The sequence below is a fragment of the Desmodus rotundus genome, chromosome 2, assembly GCF_022682495.2.
Source record: "Desmodus rotundus isolate HL8 chromosome 2, HLdesRot8A.1, whole genome shotgun sequence".
Lineage (NCBI taxonomy): Eukaryota > Metazoa > Chordata > Mammalia > Chiroptera > Phyllostomidae > Desmodus > Desmodus rotundus.
Window position 1 is genome coordinate 181,600,254 of NC_071388.1, and position 11,976 is coordinate 181,612,229.

The window sequence follows — 11,976 nt, forward strand, 5'->3', positions numbered from 1 at the left end:
AATTTAAATTTCAGAGCCCAACACACTCCACTTCCCTGGGGATATCTCTCTCTCTCTCTCTTTCTCTCTCTCTCTCTCTCTCTCTCTCTTTGCTTAACTGGGAGGTTACATGATATGGTGTTGGTGGGAGTTACCATTATAGAGTACTTGTCATGTGCTGGGCATTGTTCTAAGAGTTTTCTAGGGCTTATCTCTTTTAATTCTCCAATCACCTGGACACAGCTACCACTGTTATTGCCACTTAACAATGAGGAAACCAAGACCCAGCAAGTCTAGCACTTTGCTCTAGGTCATGTGGTTAGAAAGGAGTGGAGCTGGGCTTTGAACCCAGCAGTCTGACTACAGAGCTTGCACTCTGAAGACCTGGCTGTACTGCTGGGTGGCTATAGGAGATTAGGCAACGCCTTCACTTCCTTGAAAAATAAACAAGGTTCTTTCAGTTTTGCAATTCTGCAGTTTCAAAGTTTGGGCCTGACTTCCCTGGAATGTTACCTTCTCCCAAGGTGCGGAAGAATGTACAGGTGCTCCGTGTGACTACAGCTCGGGTCCTTTTTAGTGTGTTTTCAGGTCTGCAGGATGCTGGACTCGCTCAGCCTGAGCTGAGCACCCAGGACTGACCCTTAACCAGAGTTAATCACTAACTCAGGCCTCAGAGACGAGGGCAGAGTTTGCTGGATTCTACTGAAATCTGGCTGGTGGGAGAAGAAAAGCTTCAAGAGAAATTTTCTTGTTACTGTCATGTGACAAATAGCTCATCATTGGCTTCCTGTCTATGATGGATTCTTATTTAGAGGAACCAGGGAGTTTGCAGGAACCCTTCAAAGTACTGCATCCTCAGCTAATACCAAAAGCGTAACTAAGTAATCCCAGGGCTATGGACTGCTTTTTGTCCTTCCCAGATTGGGTCTCTGGGCTTCTTTATTTGCTCTTTCTTCTCCTCGGTCTCTGGTCAGCCTCTCTCTAGCCAGTGACAGACAAATGCTGACTCCACCTAACCAAGCTTTCCTTCAGAAGCATCTGAGCAGATGCATGTGATGTTGACTCTCAACTCATCCTGTGTAAGGCCATCTGAGTGTTGGGGGAAAAATATTTGAAGAATCTGAGTAATTCTCTTTCTAGGTGACAGAGTAACCCTGGTCTCCATGGAGATGTAGGGACCATCTGCTTACATTCTAACTTCTGAAACCAGCAGGGGTCCAGCCATTAATGACTTTGAGGGCTCAGATTCCTATGTGTTCGTCTAGGTTCTTCTTCCACTCTCTGTGGTTACCTCTGTCTTTCCCACCTTTTTCTATAGCCATCAGAGTGTGTTGGCCTTGGGCTATAGAGGGGATGCTGTTCCCCTTTATTTATTTCGGGAAAGGGAAATTTCTTTTTATTGACCGATGCCACTTCTTTTCTGTTTAGATTCAAGAGGTGTCATGTTTTGCAGATCATTTTAGCCACACAGAAGCCCCGCTGAAGTCAACTGAGATAATTTGTAATCATATGATGTTTACAATAGCCTTCAGGAATAACTGCCTACGTTTTACAATTCCCACTGTGATCTCTACCAAAGAGATTTCTCTGGTTTTGGAGGAATCGGATCACTGATTCTCACCATCTGACAAAAAATTTACCATTTGATAGTGTCGTTGTCTTGTTAGGTACTTTCTTATGGTTTCTTTACCTTGCTAATCCAAAAAGGAGGATGCTTTTGCATAAACCCTGGGTTTTCCAAAGTTAAAGTACATAGTCTGTTATTTAACACTAAGAATTAACATTCTTCAATTAAAGGAGGTGAAGTCTGAATTTTAATTAGGGCCTGGCAATTGATTAATTCCAGGCCAGGGCCAGGATCTGGAGAATTCTCTGATCAATTAGGTGATAGGTTAGAAACATTAAACTCTTAAAATGAGGATTCCCTAATAAGTGGCTTTATCTCTTCTTCCAAGGAGGAAGCTGTGTATAGGATGGATCGTAAATATAGAGGCCACTGTGTTGTTATCAACAACCAGAACTTTCCCTCACTGAGAGAGAGAAAAGGGACCCAAAAAGATGCTGGTAAGAAAGGCCTTAAGTGTATAACAAATGCAAGTTGGGGATCTTAAAATAATTTTTATTTCATATTTTCTTTTGGTAATTTTTATCTTCCATTAAATGTAAGGATGATATTTGAAATGTTTCTCAGCCCTAGTGTTTTAGTCCATCCAGGCTGCCATATCAAACTACCAAGACTGGGTGGCTTATAAACAGCAAACACGTACTTCTCACAGTTCTGAAGGCTGGGAACTCTGGTGTCCCAGTGTCTGGTGAGAGTTGGCTTCCTAGATGGCCACCTTCTAGCTGCTCTAACCTCAACTGGCAGAAGAGGCAAGAGAGAGCTCTTTGGGTCTCTTTATGCATTCATTCCTCATGGCCTAAGCACCTTCCAAAGGCCCCACTTTTAATACCCTTCCTTTGAGGGTTAGGATTTCAACATATGAATTTGGGGGAGCCACGCACTTTCAGACCACAGCACCTGGGGTGTTACCAACTGGCTTAAGGAGCGAAAAGAATCCCTGACCATTTACAATTCTGTGGTTTGGGGTGAGCATGCTGGGTCAGTATGAGAAAACCTGCGTTTGAGCTCTGGCTCCACCGCTAACCAGGTTTGTGACTGAGGGAGAGTCACAGGACCTCCGCTCCCTCATCTGTGATGTAGAATGAAGTCTGGCCTCTGCTGGCCCTCAGGACCCTTGTGATAGGTGTGTGGGTACTATAAAAAGTCAGGTTACTTACAAAATTTTATTGTCAGGAAAGTAAAAAAAAATCCGAAGCTTCAAGCTACTTGCTGTGCAATTTTTATAACTATTAGCATTTTTTAACCAATTCATTTTATTTCATTTCAATCAATTTCATTTTGTTCCATTCTTTTCTCTCCCCCCCACCTCTCTTTTGACAGACTGCCTGAAGCACGTGTTTCAGTGGCTTGGGTTCTTCGTACAAACACATGTTGATGTGACTAAACCAGAACTAGAGGAGCTTCTGAAAATGTATCAGAGTCATCCAGGCCATGCTGAAGGAGACTGCTTTGTGTTCTGTGTTCTGACTCATGGGAAATATGGAGCTGTGTACTCTTCAGATGAGGCCCTCATTCCCATTCGAGAGATCCTGTCTCACTTCACAGCCCAGCAGTGCCCTGGTCTGGCTAATAAACCCAAACTTTTTTTCATTCAGGCCTGTCAAGGTGAAGAGATACAATCTCCTGTATTCATTGAGGCAGATGCTGTAAATTCTGAGTCAAAACAGACTCCCCCTCAGGACAGTATTCCTGTTGAGGCAGATTTCCTTCTTGGCCTGGCCACTGTCCCTGGCTATGTATCCTTTCGTCACACCACAGAAGGAAGCTGGTATATTCAATCTCTGTGTAATTATTTGAAGGACTGGGTCCCAAGGTAAGAGTTTCACGTTGTTCAATTCACCTACCTGTTTATCCATCCATCCATCTATCCACCTACTTGTTCATTCATCTATCTATGCACCTGTGCATCCATCCATCCATCCATCCATCCATCCAACAAACCTGTACTGAATACCACCAGTATATAACTGGAAAGGAAGATATGGAATAAAAAAAAAAAGACACAGTCCCAGCCCTCAAGGTGCTCACAATCTAGATGGACAGACAAGTAGATGGGAAGAGCATCCCCTAGTGGTAAATACATATTGTAAAGCACAGGTGTCACGGGAACACATAGAACTTGTCCCTCATCCAGACTTGGAGAATCAGGGGAAACTTCTAATTGGGGAGAAAGACCTGTTAAGCAGAGGGAGCAGTGTGAATAAAGGCATAGGGGGCCTTTTATTTGTTCCTTCCATTATTCATTTATCTGTCACTCATTTACTGAGTGCTTATGTGCTGCTTCGGACCATATTCTTGGTCTCTTGCCTCTGCTCTGACAACTTTCCTTCTTGTCTCTGGCACATGCTCCTTACCTGGTACCCTGGAAATGGGCCTTCACCAAGGCCCTGAGCCTCCTTCTCTGCTATCTCTCGATAGCCCCTCTTAGCAATTTTAGCTATACTTGGAAGCCACTGGGACCTCCATTAAATGTCTCCCAAATTACCATCTCTGAGTTTCTAGAGGGGTAACTTCATTCAATTTCATAACCTGAGTGCCTGGCATAGTATCTGAAACATTGTCGAGCTTGATAACTCTTTGCTGGACCAATGAATGACTGGTCAAGTCAACCTCATTCTTAAGGTCAGTCTTGCATGTTTTTTCACAGCCTGCCAGACATCCTACTTTTGTGTTGCCCTTGGACCTTACAACCCAAACAACAGGCCTGAATTCATCTTCTCAGCCCTCTCTAGGAGCTTCTACTCCTGAGTCCCCTTTGTAGAAATGGCCACAATGCTCTTCTGGGAATTTAAGACAGGGAATCAGAATTGGAGCCTTGAGTTACCTAAGCTTTCCCCTCTTTACCAACCTCTATATCCCCACCAAAACCATCAGAGGCCAATGTCCTATGGCTTCAAGGGGATACTGTATGCCTGCTATACTAGGTACTGAGCTAGGGACTAGAGGGACAACTACTGTTAACACGAGAGACAAACATCTCTTCTCCATGGAGCTTACAGTCCAGTGAGGGGAAGACATATAATAAAAATATAAGTAAGTGAATATTTAAATTAAGATAAATTCAGGCAGTGATACCTGCTATGAAGAAAGCAAAACAGGATAATGATAGAGAGAGTGGGGGCAAGGAGCTACTTGAGAAGACTTCTTGATAGAGATGGTAGTTCAAGTGTGACCCAACACTGAGAAGGAGGAGTCAGCCACAGGAAGATTTCGGGACAGAGATAACAGCTCAGGTGAAACAGGATGAAAGGACTAAGAACCAGGCAGGGCTTGCATTCCTATCTGAAAAGTAACAATGAAGATGAGAAGTAGTAGTGATATTAGTTTGGCCAAAAAGTCCATATTTTTTTTTCTATAAAATAAAGTACACATTTTTCATTTTCACCAATAACTTCGTGGATTTGGATATTTTGAGTATGTCAGCTATTTCTTGCATGATATGACACTGATTGCTTTCAATTAGTGTCTCAATTTTATCACTATCAACTTCTTTTGGTCTACCCAACCATGGAGCATCATCCAGCAAGAAATTGCCAGCATGAAACTTCCCAAACCACTTTTGACATGTTTGATCAGTCACAGAACCTTCTGTACACACTGCACAAATCTTTTTTTTTGCATTCAGTTGTGTTTTTACCTTTCTTGAATTAATAAAACATAATATCCTGAAAATGTTGCATATTTTCTTCCATCTTCAGTATTAAAATGGCTCCCCCCAAATTCACCAATTTTGATTTTTTTTTTAAATTCACGCTGATAGGACAGCTGTCACAATACAATCTAACAAAATGTTTTCCAATAAAGTTAAAGACAACTAAGCTCTACCAGAACCAGGTTACAGAAAAACCGAACAAACTCTTTGGCCAAATCAGTACTACTAACAACACTAAAAATGATGGTCAGTGGAATATTGTAGCCAGGGTTCTAAATGCTTTACATAAATTACCTCATTTAATCTCATAGCAGTCCCTAAAGTGAGTATTATTATGGTACTCTTATTAGAGCCAAGAAAACTAAAGCATAGTAAGTAGTGACCTGCCTAAGACCACATAATCAGTAAGAGGCAGAGCCATGATTCAAACTTAAAGTCTGTCTCAAGAGCCTTTGCTTTGCTTCCAATAATATGTATTGCCCACCCCTGGAACATTCATTCTGGTAAGTGCTACACATCCTGCAAGCCCAAGTTCAAATGTTATCTCCTCTATGGAGCCTTCTTTGCTCCCAGCCAGAAGTTCTGTCTTTCTCCTTTGAACTTTCAATGGAACTTTGACTTTCCTTTCATATGGCATTGATCACATTCTGCTTTGTATTATGAATTTGGTGTGTATGCTATTCTTGGTACGTGTTTTATGTCTGCATTTTAAGTGTTTAAGATTGGGAATTGTATCATATTTATCTTTGTATCCCTCCCCAAACCAAGAATACAGAGGATATTATTAATAGTATGCTCTCTTTCTCTATCCCCATCACCTGCTATATCTATCTATCTATCATCTATCTATCTATCTATCATCTATCTATCTATCTATCATCTATCTATCTATCTATCTATCTATCTATCTATCTATCTATCATCTATCTATCTATCTATCTATCTATCTATCTATCTATCTATCTATCATCTACCGGTTTGAAGGAAGAACATGGAGAAATAATTATATGTAAAGTTCCTTTATGGACTAAAGATGTTAAAGTGCAAGGTGTAATTATTATAATTTTCTTAAACACTGAATGTAGAATTGAAAACTTTATATAATTTAGCATTTGTTTTTCAATTTCAGAAGTACTTCTTTATATTTGGTGAGATTCCAGTTAGAATCTGCGCATGTAAGGCTAGGAAAAAGACACATATTTTAGGGTCTTATTTCTAAGACCTAGTACCTGATTTCCTGATTGAAAATATATTTTCTTCTTTGCCTATAGACATCAAGATATCTTATCCATTCTCACTGCTGTCAATGATGATGTGAGTCGACGAGGGGGAACAAAGAAACAGATGCCTCAACCTGCTTTCACACTACGTAAAAAAGTCATATTCCCTGTGCCACAGGAAGAACTTTTAGTGAGTTTTCATTGACTCTTAGACTTGAAAGGAACCTTCTCTTCCAACTTCCAACATCGAATAGGAAATCATTGACAGATAGCGAGCTGGCCTCCTGTCCATCGATCTAGTAATAAGAAATGCTCTATTTTCTGACACAGAAAATTCTGTTCTTTCTTTTCCCCTTTCTCAACAAGTCTAAATATTACAAAACTTTTTTTCTTTTTATCAGTGCCTTGGATTATAGTCTTGATTTTAGCTGTGCACCCTGAGAAAAAAGTAATTGGCCTTGGTTTGTGTATCTGTAAAGTGAAAACTGGGACCAGGAACATTTTAAGGTTCCTTTTTGCTCTCGGAACCAATGTTCTTAGATTTTTCCTCTAAATGACCACTCCCTGTTATAATTCTGTGTCCCCTCTGCATGGCCTTTTATGGGCATTGGCTGATGATGATATCGTGGTTTGCCGACCCTACCTCTGCTCTTCCCTTCCCAAGGTTTCTCTTTTGCACATCTACTGGGGGAGGGGGAATTTGGTTTATGCCACGCCCATTTCCTGCTCTAGTGTTAGAGCAAGAACCAGTTCTCTTGGGTTGGGAACTGGGTTGGCTCTAGGAAGATGACAGCTCAGTGTAAAGAGAGACACACATTCAGCTACTCTGGGAGCAGAACCTTTACAATCTGACGTTACATCCCTGTTGGTCAGAACCTTTTAGACACTGGTGACAGAACTCTAAACTCAAACTAACTAAAGCAAAGAATCTATTGCATCTTTCACTTGAAACCACAAATGAATAGTGCTGGCTTCCAGTGAGGCGTGAATCAGGACTCAGTCTTCAGTACATCTGTCACTTGGCCAAGGGACAGATGGCCTCAGGGTTGGCAGCAGCACTGTGCTGACGGCAGTCAACAGCCACCTCCTCGCCTCCCTCCCGCAACCCCGTCCCACCCCGCCCTGCCCCACCCATTGCAACACACTCTGCTCCTTTAGCCCCAAAGGATGAGAGAAGCAGCTTGAGGGCCTGAAGCTGTTCACAGGGAGTGTTGCTCTCTCCTTAACCAGAGAGGTTTCTTGCTATGCCTTGTGGGTAGGGTGGCTCTGGATGGAAGCCTTGACACTTAAAATTTAGGTTTTGAACATTTTTACATATGTGAACTCTTTTTTTCAATTTCTGAAGGAATTTTTCTTTTTTATTTCCTGGAAAGAGGACGATTGAAAGTGCCGTGGTTAAGGCCTTCATTTATAGATGAGGAAGCTGAGGCCCCAAGAGGCCTGGCAATTGGCTACAGCCTTTCAGCCACTTATTGTTTACCTGATATTCTTTCCCATGTAAGTGAACTGGACTGTTGTGGGGCATAACAGGACTTAGGAACATGTCCTTTGATATGCAGATGCTCACAAAGATGTCAGGGAATGAAGAAAACTCTTGGTGATGTCTGATTTTGTAAATTATTTCTGTGAAAGTCAAATTTATTTATGGTGAGCTTTCTTTGAAAAATAGTCATAAGAACCTTGTTATGATGTAGCTAGTAGTCACATGTATTTAAATGCAGATTGGCAAAGGAAATGAATCTAATATATAGGTCAGGATGGTCTTCTAAAACTATTGTTCATATAAGTCAAAGCTAACAGCTGGTGGTTATAGTCTTTGTTCAACAGGATATACCCAGCTGTTGGCCATTCAGCAGTCCTCTATGCAAGGGAAGCGCGGTGTGGTACAAGGGAAAGAGCAAAGCGTCTGGAGATGAAAGCCTTGGGTTTCCGTTTTGCCCTGTGACTCCTTTGCTCAAAGACACTAACTCAGACTAGTAGTTTTGAGCCTTATCTATGAAGTAGAGAAAATATTATCTGTTGAGATTAAGGATTATATATATACAGAGTTGGGCAAAAGGAGGTTTACAGTTGTGAGTAAGTGAAACAGTTTACTCTTGTATTTCTATTTATTAATTGTATTGTTTTTCATACAAACAACTGTAAACCTATTTTTGCCCCATTTTATGTATGTGTTTATATTTAATGGATATCTAGGGATATCTATTTAGATATATAGATAGTTAAACAGGGATAACCATATAAGTGGATATATATACATATATACCATTTAAATTTCATTGTGGTGCTGTGCATACAAGGCCTTTAGATGGCAGAGTCTTTTGGTAGTAACCTATATGGAAATAGCAGAGTTTGAGTTCTTTTACATCGAATTCCAGCTGACTCTCAGCTGCAGATCAACACTAGCAATACCCACTGCCCTCCTGTGAGTGAAGAGCTGGCTCCTCCCTCACTGGTTCACAATATCTCCAGCAGCAACAGGCCGGCTGCTGGCTCCGGGTCCAGCTGGAAAAGAGCGCCGCTGCTGAATCCTCCCTCATCAGGAACATGCGGGGTTTGATGTTTGGGTCCTGGGCCCGCGGTGTCTCTCACATTTCTGTTTCGCTGGATCTTAGCATGTGTTCGAGATTAACTTCTAGAATCACGAGCGCACCATGAACTTTCTTTACCGAGGCCTCCGGCCAGCACTCAGGAGTCAGCAGGCCTTTATGCCTGTGAGTCATGGGTGTCTATACAAACACCAGGAATGAAGTTGTTCTTGGATCATTTTTCTTCAATGGAGCATGTGCACACTTGTCCCGTGTGTGTGTGTGTGCATGTGCATGTAAATTTACAGTCTGGGCACGACAGGAGGTGATTTGGTCACAGCTGTTTGGCTATAGCTATTGTCTGTCCAGACTTTTATGAAGGAAATGGGCTGTGTGATGTTTCTGTACATTTTGCCCAGTTTTGCTCAACCTATAAAAAGTGTAGTTATTTTTTCTTTCTTTTCCCTTCTTTCTTCCTCAGAAGTTTAGCTTCTATCAAACAAAACAAGATACAGAAACATTTGGTAGAGTATTATGCAAATGTTAGTTATTTAATAATGGTGCTATGGTTATTTATTATTATTAGAGCTATTAGTCACTACAGCCTTTTACTGGCCTCTACTTCAGGGACTTACCTTGATGATGGGCAGGTTTGATATCAAGGGGATGCCCCTTAGCAATACATTATATCTGCCAAGGTTCAGGTAATGCAAACATATAAGCAACTGATGCACTGTGGATGCTGACCAATCAGAATAGACACCGACCAGTATAACACAGTGGTAAATGCTGCTGAATAAACAGCCTTTATCAATGATCAAGTCTCCACCAAGGTCAGCCAAACTAGAAGTTTAGCTCCTTTTATAGATAGCGTTTGCACCACATCTAACTCACAAAGTCTTCCAGGTCAGATACTTTCTGAGTGACCCAGTCAAGTTGTTCTTAACGTAGAATTCGCGGGCCCATAGGAGTTTGCGGATTTATTCTCAGGGTCTTTGAGTCTTCCACCTTCACTTTTAAATGTTGTAATTCCTTTTGGGTATCATCTTAAAAATCAATAGAACTGCATCCTGGCTTTCCTGTTACGACCACTTTATACTTGAGTTCTGCCACGGTCTCTGTGCTCACATCCTGGTGTCCACAGAAAGTGATGAACTTTACTTTGAACTTTTAAAAAAGTTAAATGGGGAGACATTGGTTAATAAGATTACATAAGTTTCATGTGAACATTTCTGTGATACATGATCTGTATATTACATCATGTGCTTGTACGTTAAAGTTCTTAATGTAGCGTGGATGAGGGCCTATGATTCCAGGTCCTCAGGTGCATTGTCAGGTGCCGGTGGTTAATTTATTTGAAACCTGTTCTAATCCATCCTCTCACCTACGATAGGGTTGCAAATTTTCCATTATCCTCCACCTCTGCCTGACTCTTCCAGTACAAAAGGAACTCAAACCTCATGCAGTCATGGATTTGGGAGCTTAAAAAACCCTAGAGACTCTGTGGTCCATCCTTCAGTGTGCTGAGTGACTTGCTGAATTCTCACAACTGTTAGTGGAGGATTTGCAATCCTGCGTATCTACTGCTTTGCAAACTGCCACCTGGTTTCATGTTTGGTCAGCTTTAATTATTCTTTTCTCTGTCGGATTTGAATCCACTTCCTTAGAATGTACTTAAAACCACTTATTCTCATTCTAAACTCTGGAGCCATATAAAACAAGTATAATTATCCTCTAGGGAGGTATACAGGGTCTGGCAGAAGTGAGGCTTGCTTGAGTGTGGTTGGTAGGGTAATAATATTATGGGTGTAATAATTTACAGTTTTAATTTGAACATTTCACCTAAAACATCATATGGTGTGCTTGAGTGTGATATTGTTATATTACAGAATTACAGGCTAATGATTTTGAGATAAAAGATTTTGTAATAAAAAATGGGCGTTATTTGTGCTGGACCCTGCATATTGAGAAAAGTTATTTAACTTTTTTTCTGGGAGAGTATGGGTTGTCAAAGTCTGCAGTTTTCTTTCAAGGTTGTGTTAAGAATATAGTGATACATTTATAACTTAGAACAGGAACTAAATTTTTGCAAATGAAACTTTTAAAAAAGTACTAGGGGAAATTCCCTGTTTAAAGACTCATTTGTCAACACAATCATTTCTTAACATAACTTTTGCATGTACAACTTATGAAAAGAGTTTTTCTATTAAAATTATTAAATTGTATTAATTCTTAATGTTTAAGCTTATTTTGAACAGGTAATATCTTTGTATGTTCAAACATAAGAAAATATAAAAAGGTGCCCAAGAAAAGCCTCACGTCCAGTTCTGTCTACTGTATGCCCAGTCCTCCTATCTCCTCATCTCGTAAATAACATATAGGTTTCTTAATGCAAGTACAACAAATACAAATATGTATGTATTTTAAAACAGATATTGCTTGAAGCAAAGTGCATACACTGTGAAACTCACATTTCTCAGTTGGTCTCATTTTAAGTGATTCTATGCCAGATGCTTGGGAATACTTGTACAATTCTGGATCAGGAATAACGCTATGATCTTTGTGTACCAGATTCTTGTAGATAGTAGTCATTGACTTATAAATAAACAAAGTGACTTCTTTCTGTTTTCCTTTGATTAATGACTTTGATTTTACTTAATAACATTTTTCCTGCCTACATAGTAATGTATGCTCATTGTGGAGTATTGGGGAAATACAAGAACACATAAAGAAAAAGTTAATTAATTTATAATTCCACTTTGGTGGACACTCTGCCGTTATTTCACTAACTTCCATGTCTTCCCAATCATGCAACCAGTAAACTTTGCTGTGATCAATATCTGTACTTCCACCCAAGGCTCAATTTTGAGCCTGTCCCTCCCTCTCCGACAACCACCTGCTACCTTTCCATCTGCCTTCCTCCAGGACCCTGCCTCCACAGTCTCCAGTGCCCCGCCCCCCAGGGCCTCTATT

At 40.7% G+C, this 11,976-nt stretch overlaps 1 protein-coding gene across 1 annotated transcript in view; it reads left to right on the plus strand.

Moving 5' to 3' along the window:
* CASP10 (caspase 10) overlaps positions 1–11,639 on the plus strand; it is a 39,797-nt gene extending 28,158 nt beyond the window's left edge. Inside the window, exons 6-8 of the mRNA XM_024564252.4 lie at positions 1,935–2,043; positions 2,924–3,416; positions 6,527–11,639. Coding sequence (XP_024420020.2) covers positions 1,935–2,043; positions 2,924–3,416; positions 6,527–6,680 — 756 coding nt within the window. The 3' untranslated portion in view covers positions 6,681–11,639. The remainder of the gene's footprint in view (positions 1–1,934; positions 2,044–2,923; positions 3,417–6,526) is intronic.
* The last annotated feature ends 337 nt before the right edge of the window (positions 11,640–11,976 follow it).